This window comes from Capricornis sumatraensis, chromosome 15 (assembly GCF_032405125.1).
Source record: "Capricornis sumatraensis isolate serow.1 chromosome 15, serow.2, whole genome shotgun sequence".
NCBI lineage: Eukaryota > Metazoa > Chordata > Mammalia > Artiodactyla > Bovidae > Capricornis > Capricornis sumatraensis.
This window is the reverse complement of record NC_091083.1, coordinates 14,651,140-14,667,236: the sequence shown is the minus strand read 5'-3', so window position 1 is coordinate 14,667,236 and position 16,097 is coordinate 14,651,140. Positions and strand designations below refer to the sequence as shown.

At 54.5% G+C, this 16,097-nt stretch overlaps 1 protein-coding gene across 1 annotated transcript in view; it reads right to left on the bottom strand.

Moving 5' to 3' along the window:
- PFKFB3 (6-phosphofructo-2-kinase/fructose-2,6-biphosphatase 3) overlaps positions 1-15,752 on the bottom strand; it is an 80,004-nt gene extending 64,252 nt beyond the window's left edge. The window contains exon 1 of the mRNA XM_068987186.1: positions 15,699-15,752. Within this exon, the coding sequence (XP_068843287.1) occupies positions 15,699-15,714 (16 nt within the window). The 5' untranslated portion in view covers positions 15,715-15,752. The remainder of the gene's footprint in view (positions 1-15,698) is intronic.
- Positions 15,753-16,097: the final 345 nt, after the last annotated feature.

Genomic DNA, 16,097 nt, shown 5'->3' with positions numbered 1-16,097 from the left:
ACTTTGGCACTGTCATTACCCACAGAGTAACCCACTGCATTAAAACCGATGCATCATGAAAAATGAAAAGGCTCTGGAATCTGGCAGATCAGAGTTTGAATCTAAACGCCACCATTTTCCTACTGAAACAAGTAAACACCTATCTGTACCAGGTTCCTGGATAAAACTCCAGCAAGGTTCTTTGCTGCCCCTTCTCCGTAATTGACCTGAAATTCACCTGCCATAAATATCCCTGTTCTGTCCCCTCAGGCAGCACTGTACCAGAGCAATCCAAGAGTCTTTCACATATTTGTAGCTGGGCTTGTGTGCCCCAGGGACCTGTCTGGGCTAAACACCCCAATTCTTCAACCACTCCTCACGTGACTTGGTTTCCTGACCCTCCACTAGCTGAGTCACTCTCGAAAGTTAATTCCAGAGCTCCACAAACCCAGCTCATTTTGGGCTCTGAGTGAGGGTGAGAGGCTGGGGAAAGAGTTGTTCAGCTAGGGGTCGAAGCTTGAGACACCTAAGCCTCAACCCATGAGGGCTGGGAGAGCTCGCACGCAGAAGGTGGCCACGGTTTCCTGGGGCCACAGAGGCCCCCGACCCTCTGGAGGCGCCCTCCAGGGGAGGCTGTGCAAGTTGTTTACACCGTGTCGCACGGAACACCGCGTCCACGGTCAATTTGGTACATCTTTTGGTGTATCTTTCGGCCGGGCAGTAAAACGAAACGCGGCCACTGTTTACGTCCCGAAGATAAAAAAACTGCACGGGCTTACGCAATCTCCCCGTCAGGGCTCTTTTTAATGCCTCTCCGATCCCCTTCCTCTTCTGCGGCGCGCCCTCCCGGCCCCGCCCGGATGCCAAACCACCTGTCGCCCTAGTTCCTCCGGCGCTTTAAACAAAATACGGCCACTCCCGGGCCTTCTCGGAAAGAACCCTAGGCCGGAAAATGAAACCAGGCCGCGGGGAGGGTAGGCGCGGAACGCGAACGCGGCGCCTGCCGGTACCGCGGGGCGCACGCCACGCCGTGCCCACGTGCAGGACCTGCGCCGCAGAGCCGGCTGGGGCGGCGCCACGTGAACGCGGCGTGATGCGCACCGGGGCGGGGCGGGGCGCGCGCTGATCTGCCCGTGCGCCTCGCAGGCAGCCAATCCGAGCGCCAGTCCGCGCGCTCGGCCCCGCCCTGTCCCCCGCCCCTCCCTGCCCCTCCCGCCGCCGCCTCGTGTCCCGGGGTGACCTCTCCCCAGGCAGCCGGGCTCAGCTGACCTGCGCGCCCATCATTAACCCAGGGAGGGTGAGGCGGCGGCCGCTAGGGCAGGGCTCCACCTGCAGGCTCCTGCCTGGCCTCCCACGGCGGAAGCCCCGCGGACACCTGCCCTCTGCCTGCCCCTCTTTCTCCCCCAGCCCCTGGGCCACCTCCGTCCCTGCAGCCTGGCTCCAGGAGGTGTATCGAGGGCGGCAGAGCTTGCCACCCTAAAATATGCCTCCTGGCTTAAGGATTATTTTGAGCTGGTTATTTTAGAGAGACCGCAGACAGAGGAAAAGTTACCCTTTTTATAAGAGAAATTCACATTGGAAGGGGTCCTGTTTATGGGAGACAGTGCTTCTTCACCGACCTATCCTTCATTCTGAAGCCCCCAGACCCTCATCCTTGTCCTTAGTTCAACTGCCTGGCAGCCTTTTGAGTGTCATATCTTTGTGGGTATACGTCTGTTCATCATTGAAACATTGTTTTCCTTCTATTGATCTTTTTATGAGGGGAGAAGCAATCTTCATCGAACATTTTTCTTTCATTTCCTTTCTCCTTTAAATACCTGGTGGTCCGTGCTGCATGTTGCTTATCTGCTCGTGGCCGTGGCTGAGGAGCAGGCCTGTTGCCCAGAGGAGTTGGGGGCACTCAGACGGCAGGTGCGGGAGTGCCACACTCTGTCCCCTGAACTTTTCGGTAAAAATTCTGTTAAAACACATGCATTGTGAAATGACTGGCAGACACAGAAGGAACCGAAGTATTCTTGCTTGTGGTCTCCTTCAGACTTCCTGTCTGCAGATATTTTTTAAGGCCCCAGAAGATAGGACGATCAGCCCCCACCTGTGCACTGAATTTATGATCCACTCAATGCCGTCACTCATGTGGAATCAGATATGCAGCACAAGGAATTTTGGATACCAAATTAATAATACCAGGAGTAAAGGAGAGTGAAGATTAAAAAAAAAAAAAACATGGTTCACTGTGCAGCTTCTGGGATCTCAGTTTCCTGACAGGATCGAACCCATGCCCCCTGCAGTGGAAGCATGGAGTCTTATCACTGGGCTGCCAGGGAAGCCCCGAGATTTTTTAAAAAAAGATTCCTGGGGAAAATATAAAAGGTAAATATGCAAAATTGGGAGGAAGGAGAGGAAGAGCTATCTGGTATTGGGCCAGAATGAGAGCAGTATGAATTTATATATTTTTTAAGCATGTTTCCTAGCTCTGGCCACTGAAAAGTCCCCAGAAACAACGGTAGCCCATGAGCAAAAATCAAACCAGAGCCCAGGTCTGACTTATAACCACCATCCTCCAGTGAAAGAAACCAGGGCTCTTTGGAGCAGCCGCTGATCCCAAGGCTGAGACAGGATGTAGAGACAAAGCACCTGGTGGTGCCAGAAAAATAAGGAAGAGCTCAAAAGGCAAAGGGAATGTGTCGAAAAGACATGGCAGCCGACTTGAAAGGGTGTCTGTTAAATCTGGGACGTTTTGAGCATTAAAATCCATGCAGTCAGGATTGGATTCTAACACATGCAATCATCATTTTAAAAATCCTCGAATCCATATGGATAATTTAAGAGAACATTCTTGATTTGGGGAGGAACACGCTAAAGTATTTGGGGATGAAGTGTTAGGATGTCTGCAATGAAGTCTCAAATGTTTCAACAACAACAAAACACCCTGAGACAATAACACAGTAAAATGCAACAACCGCTGGAGAATCCAGGCGATGCAGGTCATCCTCTGTGCTGTGCCTGCAACTTTGCTAAATGCTTACCATTTTTTAAAGTAGAAAGTGGTACAGACAGAAATGGAAAACTTCCTCCAGGCAAGGAGTATCACTCATTGCTGACACATGCAAAGAATGCTTGTGGACCTGAGAACTGTTTTCTGAGTCATCGAACATAAATCAAACATCTTATGTTCCTGTAGACTCACAAATAAAATACATACGCAGTGAAAGGGACATGTCTGGGGCAAACGAATCCCAGGTGTTTTGTCCAACGTTCGTGGCTGAAAGGTTTCCATCTACTCCCAGGCCGCCTTCTCAGCAGGGCGGTGTCCCCCCCGGGGGGGCTCACGTGCTCAGAGGGGGCCTCTTTATAATGGACTCTGAGGAGGGCAGGTGCAGCTCAAAGAGCGACGTGGACATTGATTATTAAGAAGCACACGGGGTCACTGCAAAGGTCTCCTGAAACCAAGGTCCCCCCTTTGGCTAGTTGTGCTGGGACACATTTCTGCTGTCATTTAAGCATTATATGTCTCCTTCGTTACAGGAGGTCGGCCAGGCCCATGTCATTCATTCATCACACACTTGCTGCCGTGGTTCTCAAGCCTTTGGGAGGAGACCCAGGGTGGCCTGAACTCTGTTATCTCATGTTCCAGGGCCCTCCTCTCAGGGGTTCTGATTCATTCTGCACAACCCCCCAGACACCCTGTGTGAATGGGACAGCACGTGTCCTGGCTGGAATAACTCAGGACTTCAATCTAAGCAGCTTGAAGAGGACAGTGTCTAACCCAAACTGGTCCCCCAGTTTGAAAAAGAGGCATTTGACTTGTTAACCAGGCAGAGCAATGAAGGAGAGGTACAAGGCAGAATAAAACCTGCAGAAATGCCCCTCAGAGAAGTCATTAGAGCGGTGTTACAGCGTCAACAACACACAGAGGCTGAGGGGCTGCGGGCTCCTGAGCCAGGGGGCTACAAAGCCTGGAGGCTCTGGACACGGCGCTGGCTCTGCAGCCTTGTGTTCCTTCCCGTGAAGGTCAGGCTCCTCTGCGTGGATCTTCCATGCGATCGCTGTCAGGGGCTGGGAGAAGATTCCATTAATAAGTTAATCAAGAAGAAAGAAAGACCCTCAAATCAGAGAGTGATATCCTTTGAGGCCTGAAGCATTAATGTTCCTACTAATTCTTCAGTTAATTCAGTATATGGTTATCAATCATATCAGGCCCGAGGACAAGGGGACACTGCCCAGGAGCTTACGGTCCAGCTGGGGAAATGGAGTGAACATACATTATGGCACAGGAGCCACTATTACCTCCGGAGAGAGAGAAAGGGCTAGATCTTGCAAAGGAAAGAATTGCTTCTAATGTCTTAGTGAATTCAATACCTATAGACGTGTAGAGACTGATGGAGATTTGAATACTTCCCGTATATGTTACACCTCAGCTTAAAAGCACATAAAATGTAAGCCAATAACAGAAAAGACTCACTTAGGTCTTGGTGTAAACCACTTTTTTGTAATCACCAAAGACGTCAGGTGTATGGATCACCAGATTAGGACAAGATGACACTTCAGAGCAGGAGAGACTGTCCTGTTGTGATTTGTTCAAGTCACCTATATACCAGCTCTTAGTGTGACACACACTTTGTAGAGGGGATGAAGAAGAGGGGTTAATGAAAACTGAAAGACCTTCAGGATACCCATCGAGATAACTACATATACTACATGTATTACCAGTTAAGTGTAGGAATCATTAGTGTAGCCCTTTGGGGACTAAAACTCAAATGCATATTGAAGAAACCAACCCTAACAGCATGAGAGATGAAAGAGGATCATTAGAATCACACAGTGCGCTTGCTGGAAGAGATGACCCAGCCGATTCCTCCTTTTATAGAAGAGAACGAAAGTCCTGAGAGATGAAGGGACCATCAGAGGCCCTCCGACAGAGAGAGAGATCACAGGACTGGAATCAAGTCCCTCCTGCCCGCCCAGTACCCTCTCCCATGCCCCCTGAGGTCGGCTGGGGCACCCCCAGGCCAAGGTCCACGTCACCCCTGCCCGGAACCTGGCGCCCTCGGAAGAAGCAGAAGACGTGGTGGGTGGGCAGAAGTCCCGACGGAGACTGGAACCCAGCACCAGCCTCGGCTGTTCCTCCTGGTCATCCGTCACCTAGGCAGGGTCTGTGAAATCTTTCTCTCTTTCTGCTCATCCAGAAAGTGGAGACAAAACCTTGCTTCTTGAAGGCTGAGAAAGCGGCTGCCATGAAGACAACGAAGTCTTTTTGTTTGGTGTTTGGAACGGCTTTCTTGAGACATAATTCACGCATTTAAAACCAAGCAATGGTAGGACTTCCCTGGTGGTCCAGTGGCTAAGACACCGAACTCCCAACCCAGGGGGCCCGGGTTCCATCCCTGGGCAGAGAACTAGATCAACATGCCAAAACGAGGATCCCACGTGCCGTGACTAAGATCCAGCACAGCCAAATCAATTATTTAAAAAAGAAAAAAAGCTATAAAAGGGAATGAAGTTTTTAAAAAGCATATGGCTTAGATTTTGTGGTTTTTATTTTTTTGAAAGTATCTGTATCCAATGTTTTGAGGTCTTTTTTTAATAGGCTTGGGCAATACTGAGTGTAGCTGTCTTCAGAGTGTAGCTCATTCAGACGGCCACAGAATACTCCATTATGGGGCTATACCAAGAGTGAACTCATGCTTCTGTTCATGTGCTTTCGGGGTGTTTAAAGGGCTTCCTAACAGAGTCTCAGTGGACACCAGCTGCCCAGGAGTCTGTCTCAGTGACACACCCAAGAATGACCTGGTGATAGGATGTGTGGGTGTCCACTTTATAAGGCAGCCCCAGACTGCTTCCCAGGCACGCGTGCCAGTTCAGTCACCCTCCAGCAGTATGTCAGAGACCACCCTTCTGGTCCATGTTCTTCCCAGCACTCCATAATGCCAGCCTTCCTGTCTGTCAGCAAAGAAGGGGAAAATGGTGCCTTCCGCCACGCTCTCCACCTGCATTTTCCTGAGCGGTGAAGAGGAGGAATTTCTTTTTCTCCTTCATCCCATTCCACACTGGCTGATTTCTAAAAGGTTTTCCCAGGCCTTTGGCTATTTCTAACAGGAGCCAGAGAAAGGAACGTGGCCACAGAGGGACACAGGCCACCCCGCTTGCTGGGCACAGCTGGTGCTCCTGGGGTGCAGATGACTGGTTTACCATCACGCCCTGAATTATGCACTGGGAGGCATCCACAAATGAAATCTGTAGAAGTTTTATAACGTGAAGAAATCAATTTCCTCTAGAGCACTCAGTGACCACATGACCTTTCCCTGCATTCAAATGACTTTATACAAAAAAAGCTTTTATATCATCTAGGATTTGCACCAAACCTGATTTCAGCTTGAAGCGTGGTTCGTTCCCCATTTTCACGTCTGGGAAATGATGTCATGACAGCAAGCATGACTCGTGGTAAAGTGGATGCTGACTGACTCACTTTCGTGAAAAAGGGATGACATTTGAGTTTTAGGTTTTTCATGCAGAAGCCAGGCAATTTGCAGATTCAGATTCCTTTGCTGTTATTACAGCGAGTTGCTGATAACATTCTTGTTCTGATTTTCTACGGTGTCTGCTGACAGAATTGCTTTGAAACTTATCTTCCATACTTTCCAGCCTGTAACCCAGGGCCATAAAAATAACTTGGATTCGATTTGTTGCTCCAATATGAATGTTTTCAAACCTACTTCTCCAACAAGAGGCCATCCAGGGGTCATCAAGCCCAAGGCACGAGGGTTGGTGGAAGGTGGGTCAGGTATCCACCGTCCCAGTTTGCTTGGGATGAGGAGGCAGCTGGCTCTGGGGACTGTCGATGCTAAAATGGGGAGATCTCAGGGACACAGACTTGACTCCTGGTCAGGGAACTAGAAGACTGTCTGGCAAAGACTCTTGAGAATCCCTTGGACAGCAAGGAGATCAAACCAGTCAATCCTAAATGAAATCAACCCGAATATTCACTGGGAGGACTGATGCTGAAGCTGAAGCGCCAATACTTTGGCCACCTGATGTGAACAGCTGACTCATTAGGAAAAACCCTGATGCTGGGAAAGATTGAAGGCAGGAAGAGAAGAGGGCAGCAGATAATGAGATGGTTGGATGGCATCACCAACTCAATGGACTTGAGTTTGAGCAAGCTCCAGGAGAGAGTGACGGGTAGGGAAGCTTGGCGTACCGCAGTCCATGGGGTCGCAGAGTCAGACACCACTGTGGGACTGAACAACAGCAGGTACTGAAGATTCGAAATGCTGCAGGGCAACTAAGCCTGCGAGCCGCAACTAAAGAGTCCTGTGCTGCAGAGAAAGATCCTGCATGACACAACTAAAATCCGATGCAGCCAAATAATTTTTTTTTTTTAATAAAAAGAACATCAACACTGATTTGACTTGAAAGAAAGTTTCTTCTTACAAAAAGCGTCTGTCTGGAGATCAGCCCAGAGCAAACTGGATCTCTGCAGATGTCCACTTGCCGAGTCCCAATCCTCCTGAATCCTCTCACGGTTACTCAGCAATCACTGAGTCCCCCAGCCCTGCTGTGACCTGCCCCCTCTGCTGACCACGCCAACTGTTAACAGTAACGTGCCTAGCATGTGCACAGGTCAGCGGGGGGCAGTCGTGGGAGCCGCCCCAACTCTCTCTCCCTCCACATCCGATCCAGACCTACCATCTCTACCTCATGAATACGTCACCTGCAGTCTGGTCCCAGGAGGGCAGCCACGTGCCAGCCTGAGGGTTTATAATACAGTTGATTTGTGGCTGCCCTCCACCAAGTCCCTCCTGGGGCCTGCCATCCCACTGCAGGGAGGAGGCCAAGGCCTTACAACGGCCTTGAGGACCCACACCACCTACCCAGCCCGTTGGCACCGTGACCCACACCCACCCTACATCAGCCCCTCCCACCTCCATACTCAGCCCATGGCAGCCACAGGGCCCTTGCATCTACACATCCCCCTGCCAGACACTCTCCTAAGAAACCACGTGGTTCACTCCCCACTCCCTTCGGTCCCTGCTAAAATGTCCCCTCAGTGACCATCCTATTGCAAACAGCAGTGCCCCCCCTCACCTTCCCTTGTCTTTCTTGCATTATTTTTCTACCCCACGCAGATACCCCGTGGACAGACGCTGTGCTCACTGACTCGCCTGTTACCGTCTGTCTCCCCGTCAGAATGGAAGCCCACAAGGGCAGGCGTCTGGCCAGTTCCCTGCTGCCCCCTTGGCGCTTCACCCAATCCTGCTCCATGAGGCAAAGGACAGACATGTGCCGTGCAATCAAAAGACTTCTGGAGGCGACTGAAGTAACATCACCGGGTCGGGGTCGTCCGAGGCAGCCCATCCAGCCTCCCAGTGCGTCTCCTGCCTTTTCTCCCAAGTTCCTCAGCTGTAACTCTCTCTTTCCTCGTGTTCCCCAAACATCTGTTTTCTGATGTTTCCCCAGAGAAAGGTGGCCCTTGCAGATGGATGGCTGCATGGTGGGGGCCTCCTTCCTTTGATGCAGATTCACAAAGCCCCCCAACCCCACTGAGTCTGGGAAGGTCCCTTGCACCCCCAGACCTGCTAGAGACCCTCAGTCACACCCAGAGCCCAAGCGGCAAGAAGTCTGGAGGCGCCCTGAGGTGCAATGGGAGCGTTCTCAGGAGTGCTGGGCTCTCCCTGTTCATGGCCTTGAAGTGGGTTTGCTGAAGCCTGACCAGCCTCCTTGTTAATGAAATGGAACTGACTGGAAATGTCACCGTGTACCTGTATGCTAAGGATGAGACTGTTTCATGAATCTTTCTGTCCAGACATCAACCCAGTACCATTAAATCAAAATTTCTGGCACATCAGACTTTTTTAAAAAGCCCCCAGTTAACGCAAGTGTGGGCTTCTGTGGTGGCTCAGCTGGTAAAGAAATCTACCTGCAATACAGAAGACCTGGGTTCAATCCCTGGGTCGGGAAGATGCCCTGGAGGAGAGCAAGGCAACCCACTCCAGTGTTCTTGCCTGGAGAATCCCCATGGACAGAGGAACCTGGTGGGCTACTGTCCGTGGGGTTGCAATGAGTCAGATATGACTGAGCAGCTAAGCACAACCCAAGTGTGCAGCCAGAAATAAGACAGACGGTACCCCTGGAGCCCTGTCCCCAGCCAGCACCTGCCGTCCTGGGGCCACGGTGCCAGGGGCTGGGCCTTCCCCAGGGTCCTGCTCGGGTGTTTCTCCCTCTCTCTTCCTGCAACTCGCGAAGCTCCTGTCCACCCCCACAGGCTGATGGAACCTTGCTCTCCCTCTGACTGCACGGGCCCAGGTCCCTAGGCCTCCGGATGAGCCCAGGCAGCCTCAGGGGGAGGCCTCCCTGAACCCTACTCTAGGTTCAGCAGGTCAAGCCCACAGGCAAAACACCAAAGCAGTAGTCGGTCCTCAGAAAGAACACGTTTGTTCCCTCAAGAGCGTCAGCACCTCTGCCCATCCCAGCAGGGGCACCCAGGGCCGGACAGTCCCACACCCTGCTGTTGCTCACACATTGCCTGCCTGGCCCCTGCCCAGAGCTTCGACATGTCCCCAACCTCAGCTGGGCCCCCCTGCTCAGTCCCTGGACACAGATGCAGCCAGTATCCAGACGGGCTGTTTCAGGCCAGTGGGACAAGGATGCGCTTCTTCCTGGCACCCAGGACACCTTCAGTTGCCACTCTCTTGAGATGTCAGCCCGTCCCCTGGAGCTGCTGGGAGAGGCTGTCCAGGGTGCCCAGGATAGAGTCCCTGGAGGACATAGTCCAGTGGAGGACCCCCTGCCTCCCACAGCTCAGCTTAGCTAAAGGAGCTCGGAGGGGCAGACAGAGCAGAAAGCGTGTGTGATGAGCGTCCAAGCCGGGGGGCGGGGGGGGGCGCGGACATCGGTCCCTGGGCCGGAGCTGGAGCAATCCCAGGGTGCTACCCCTTTGTTTCCAAATGGTCAGCTGAGGCTGAGGGCTGTCCGCACCTCCCGGGACCCACTGGAGATCAGGAGGTAACAGGAAGGCCACCCACAAAGAAGCTGGGTACTGGGAGACAGATGATGGCTCAGGCAGGCCTGCCCGGGGAAAACTCTGTGAAGTTCAAGGAGAGACTCATGTCCCATGCAGGGGAGGTTGGGGGAGCGGGTGTGCCAGAGGCTTGGACACTTCATGGATCCACAAATCCTGAGCATGTGTGAGCAATGGGTGCTTTTAGCTCCACAAGGAGAAGAGAAGAGCGTCTGCCTGCATGGGGCCCCCAGGTCGGAACCCACCAAGGTGCAGACCACACAGGCGCACAGCATCAGGTGCTGCTGTTAAGGACCTACAGTTTCACCCAGAAACATAAAAAAATAGGGACCATCGTCAGAATCACAAGTGTGTCTGCCTTGCTTACATTTATGGCTCGGCATTGTCTTTATTTTAGACTACGCACGGGAGCATGACCGTAAATCTTTCGGTGATCAGGGAATCTGACAGTCTTACTTCGGCTCTACCACTGCTTACCGCAGAGAAAAATGGAGTTTTGGACAAACTAACAAGGCACAAGGATTTACGGAGCACTTGCAACCACCTGGCTGGACAGAAGTATGAGACCCCGACCCTCCCCAAATCGAGGGCAAGCAAACTGAGCAAAAGTAAGCGTCTGCAAGAGCCCGATCTGCACAGAATAGATGGAAAACAGGGCAGAGAAGACGTGAACTTGAGCAGGGCCTTAAGGCAGGACCCGAAGCCTGTGTGTATATGCACGTGTGTGCAGATGTACCATGAAGGATGGTACATCTCCCCCTCCGCAACCAATGAGGCGGCCGACGGCTCTCCCAGGGGAGCAGATGCAGGCGGGGAGCCCAGATGTGGGAGCATGGGGGTCCTGGGGGCCACCACTGGATGCTGAGGACATGGACCACAGCAGAGGACACGCTTTAAGGGAACAGGAAAGAGTCAGAGGGGCACAGCTCAGGGATCGAAGGCCTAGGAGGACAAAGCAGAGGATCCTGTGGGGAACAGAGGCCCTCAAGGAAACAAGATGGCCCGGCCTGGCTGGCAGGTGCTTCCCTGGGGCAGAGTTTCTGAGATAGAGCCTCCTGCCCAGCAAGCTGCCCCGGACCCACGGGAGGAGAGCGCCCCACGACACGGCCTGCCTGCACCAGGGCAGAGGGTGGTGCTGGCCCAGCACCAGAGCGCTGGGGCTGATGGAGGGACAGGGGACCAGCCCAGCCTCCTGGAGGGTAGAGTCGGGGTCTGCTTTTTGCAATCCTATTGGGAGAGAAAGGAAGGAGAGGGCCCCAGCTTGGGTCCAAAAACCCACTGCCAGCAGCTCACCTGCAGGAACCCCTCAGGGGCCGCCTCTCCTGTGATGGTGGCACTGGTCTGTGCCTCCACTCCCAGCAGGAGCCAGGGCAGCTCCCTAGGCACCTGTAGCCAATCATCTGGCCAGACCAGGGCACTGAGTCCTGCCCCTGACAGGTGTGCCCTCGGGGCCACAAACGTGTTCTGGAAACAGGAACACGATTTGTCTCCACGTGCAGACCCATGCCCTCCTCGGGCCTCCCTCAAGGACAAAGAAGATTCAGGCATCTAACTTTCTCCTTTCTCCTGTCTAACGTGGAAAATGCTGCTGGTCCATAACTGCAGACTTTCACGCTGCACAGTCTCAGCCTGATGCACAAAGTACCACATCCCCGCCTAGCCTATCATCGTGGGCCAAGCTGGAAAGGCAAAGCCTTGGTCCAGGTCTGCTCAGCGCCCGAGCTGACTGCTGCATACAGAGCCTCACTGAGCCTCACTCCTTCACCCTCACAGTGGACATAACAGTCCTGGGGTGGTTGAGAGGGTAAGTGCACACAGGCAGAGCTCTCACCCCAGGACTGGAAGGTGCTCCCTAAGTGTGAGTTTGGTTTCTCACTGTTATTTATTATCAGAACCTCACCCCTCTCTCCCCTTCCCTTCTGAAGGTGGGATGTGCAGAACACCTAGGACTCCACCATCTAAAGACATTTTTCCAGCTTCTTCACCTGAGAGAGTCCGAAGAATTTGGTCCAAGCCCCAGACTCAGAATGGAGCACCCCTCCACCCCCTAGAAAATCACCATCCAGCCTGGCTTCAAAGTCCCCCAGAGGTGGACGTGACGGGTTCACAGGTTTAATCGCCCGATTTACCGCCTAAGTTTTGGGGTAGGCTCCTTCACTCAATGATTCTTTAGATCGAGCGTCTGCTGTGCGCCAGGCACACTGGAGGTTCTCTACCTGCAGTCACGCCCCCGGACGTTATCCACCTGCCGTGATGGGTTCCCACCTAAGTTTTGGCCGCCCCCGTTGGTCTCACGATTTTCCCTGATGGGCCACATCAGGGTGTTTCATTGTCACTCTAGCCCATCTCAAGATTCCAGCAGTTCACCCAACGGTCCCACTCTGTTCCCCCCCACACACAGCCACCGGCACCCTGGAGCCACCAAGGAGAGAGGCCAGGGCGGGTGTGAGCATGGTGGACATGTGAACAGCATGAACACGGTGCTGGCATGTCACCCCCTTGGCCGGCGGGGAAGGCCATCGAAGGTTTCTGCCCGCCACCCCAGCCCCACCGTTCACCCCATTCAGGCTCCATGCTTCCTGCTGCTGTCATCACAGCAGGTGGATCACGCCCGGGGGCGTGACTGCAAGTAGAGAACCTCTAGCATGCCTGGCGCACAGCAGACGCTCGATCTAAAGAATGAGTGAAGGAGCACACGAATGAGCGAGCAAGCAAGTGGTGTGCAGTCACGGAACTCTGTCCTCATTACATTTAGTGCCATCCATCGAGCCCCTCCAGAGGTAAGGCACAGGCTGAGAACCAAAGCCTGAGCGGCGATCTGTTTGTCACCCCAGACCCACTGCCACGAAGGGCAAGGTCAGGTCCCAGCAGGTTCGGGTCCCCACAAGCTGACCCACATGCACACGATGAGTTTCCTGGCCCTCTGCTGTCAGTGCCCTAGGGTCAGAAAGAGGGAGCGGCAAGCGGTCTCTGCAGGGTCACGAGCCACCAGCATCCTCCAGAGAGGGGCAGGCCCCATCCAGCCACCAGCTCCAGTGACCGCTGGACCTTCAGCGACCCCCGGCCTGGGGTGGGACTGCTGGGGCTCCTGTAATACCCACTGTGGTTTTTCTCTCCCTTATCCTGCATCTTTGTAATAGGACCTTCACTAAGCTCTTCTCAGCTTGCCTGGAATGAGTGGGCCGAGTGCTTCCTGTCAGGCCCTGACCCAGCTGGTCCCCGAATCTGTCTTGCAAGACACAGAAACACAGCCTAGGAGACACAGCCGTCAGCCTTCTGGATGTGAGCCACAAAGGAGCCCTCCATCTGGCTTCTCATTGTTTTGCAGGGAGAGAAGCAAAGTCTTTTCATTTCCCATTTTTTAAGTTATTTAAAATAAATATTTAATAGATTCAAATTCTTTAAAGTATGAATGAGCGAAGATGCTCAGTCGTGTCTGACTCTTTGTGACCCTACAGACTATAGTCTGCCAGGCTCCTCCGTCCATGGGATTTTCCAGACAAAAATACTGGAGGGGGTTGCCATTTCCTTCTCCAGAAGATCTTCCAGACCCAGGGATTGAACTCAAGTCTCCGTCATTGTGGGCAGACTCTTTACCATCTGAGTCACCAAGGAATCCCCCCCTTTAAAGTATGAAAGAGTATATATATATGTGTACACTGAAGTCTTAGTATATATACCATGCATATATTCTGTGTATATGTATATATATATAGAAGTCTCTAGCAGCGAGATGGTTCCCAGGATGGAGTGCCGCAGCCCTTCTCACAGGCTGACCTTTCCACCTCCTGACAGGTCCAAATGCTGTCTCATCACCGAACTGGACTGAACGTACCTGGTCTGGCCCTAATTTCCACTCACTGCCTTTATTTCTCAACAGGAGGTCCCAACCCAGTCAAGTGGGGAAGTTCTGCTTGGCCTGCAAGCCCACCGGAGCCCCGCCCTGGCTCACAACAAAGCTTAGGAAAAAGCCACAAGGCAGGTCTCTCACATCCTGGACTCTTCAGGAATCAGTATTCATGGAACAGAGGGGCAGGGTTCGCCTGTCCAGGCAGCAATGTTCTTCTCTTCAGACTAGGGATAAAAGTCAAAACACGGTGGGCAGCGTGAGGACGGAGGTCTGCTGTGACGGAGGTCTGCTGTGAGGACCGAGGGAAATCTTCACAGGTGAACATCGGCTCAGCTGCCCGGGGACCTACTCCTCCCGAGCAAGGCTGGCTCCCTCCGAGTGAACGGCGGCTGTGCCCCCAGGAGCCTGCCTCCAGAGACCACACGGACACAGTAGATAAATGACCATTCACACTGCAGCGACATGAGGTCAGGTGGGGACTCTGGGGAGTGCCCAGAGGCATGGCAGCCCCATTATATGGAATAATGGATCCATTGAAGCCGGCCACTTTGGGACCACACGCCATCAGCCGAGGACCTGACTGAACCCTCAGTCCCTGCGCTGAGCTGCCACCTACCTTCTCAACATCCCCACAGGCCGGCATGCAGACCGTGCCCCTTCACAACCAGGACCTCACAGTGGCACCGTAGCAACCTCCGTTTAAGGGACAAAGGCCAACAGGGTAATCGGGGAAGCCCTAGCATTAATCTGACGATGTATCGAGATGATGAGAGAAGTGTAGAGACGGCCAGAAAGGTGGGTGGAGGCAGCGGGAGGAAGCCACGCAGCCAGTCCCCAGTCCCCAGGTGTTCGAGAGGGAGTCGCTGGCATGGGTCACTGGTACCCAGGTGGGGGTGGGGAAGCCTTGGGTCTGAGTGAAAGTGGGTCCCCGAGCCCTTGCCAACAGAAATAGAAAGAGCAGGAGTCAGTCAGACTGCTCCTGTTTGGAAAGTAAGCCGAGTCTCTTCTATCCATCCATCAGGGTCCAACCTGAGGATGGCGCGCCCTGGCCCAGCTCTTCAGCGCCCGGGGCACAGCAGGGCCTCCACCACCCCGCCAGGAAAAGGGCCGCGGGAGTAGCCGGGGTTTTTCTGCAGAGGAGCAGGGCCTGAAGGTGGGCCCGGTGGGAAGCTCGGCGCAGGCTGCCGGGCACGGGGAGGCAGGTCTTGCCTGGTGGGCGGGCCGTTCCTCTGCCGGCTGCCCCGCGCGCCGCTCACCAGTCCCACACGTCCCAGCTGACGCGCCCGTATTGCGGATGAAGAAATCGAGACTCTGGTCGGCTAAAGGACTTCCCGAGAGTCAGAGAGTAAGCAGAAAAGGCCGGAGGCAGGACTCCCACTCGGATCTGCTTCCACACCTGCATGCTCCCCCGCCCGTCTCTCCGGGAGGCTCGGACCTCAACCGGAGCGCGCCGCCGGGACCCGACACTGCGAACCTCTCGCCACCTCTGGCCGCCATAGAACACTCCCCTCCCAAACCTTCAACCCGCCGGGAGAACCCGATTCCACCTGCGTCTCAGAACTTGCTGCGGCGCGATCGGATCGGGGTTTGTCCAAGTACCGCGACCCACGCTCTGCGCGCGGCCTCTGGCGCGCGCGCTGCACACCGGCTCGGGCACGTGGGGGTCAGCCCACCGGGTGGCCGGAGGCGGCGACGCGGGGTCGGAGGAGCCGCGCGGAAGGAGAGGGGCATTGCGGGGGCCTCGGGCACACCGCGGCGCCCGGGGCCCCGCGCCCTACCGGCCTCCCCGGGCACCTGGCCGCTCAGGTCTCCCGCCCCGGCCCGAGCGCGCTCCGCGGGGACCCCGCCTACCTTTTCGGAAGGGCATCGCGGAGAAGTGCTCCCGGGACGCCGAGGCTGAGCGACGGCCGAGTGCCAGCCCCGTGGCTCGGGGGCGCCTGCGGGCGCCGGGTGTCGGGCGAGGGAGGGGAAAGGGACATATTTGGGCAAAGGCCGGCGCGTCACCGGCAGAGGGAGGAACCGCGGCGGAGCGGGAAGCGCGGCCCCAGGGCGGGCCTCGCGGAAACTGTTTAACCCTTGCGCTCCCGGTCGGCCGGCCGACGCCGGCAATCTCCCGGCTACTGCTGGGGTCCGGGTCCCGAGCTCCCTGACGCCCGGCCTTCGTCTCCTGACGCATCTGAGCGGAAACTCCTGATTGGGAACAAAATCTACTCCCTTATTAAAGCCTTCGGGCTGCTCGGGGGGCTTCTT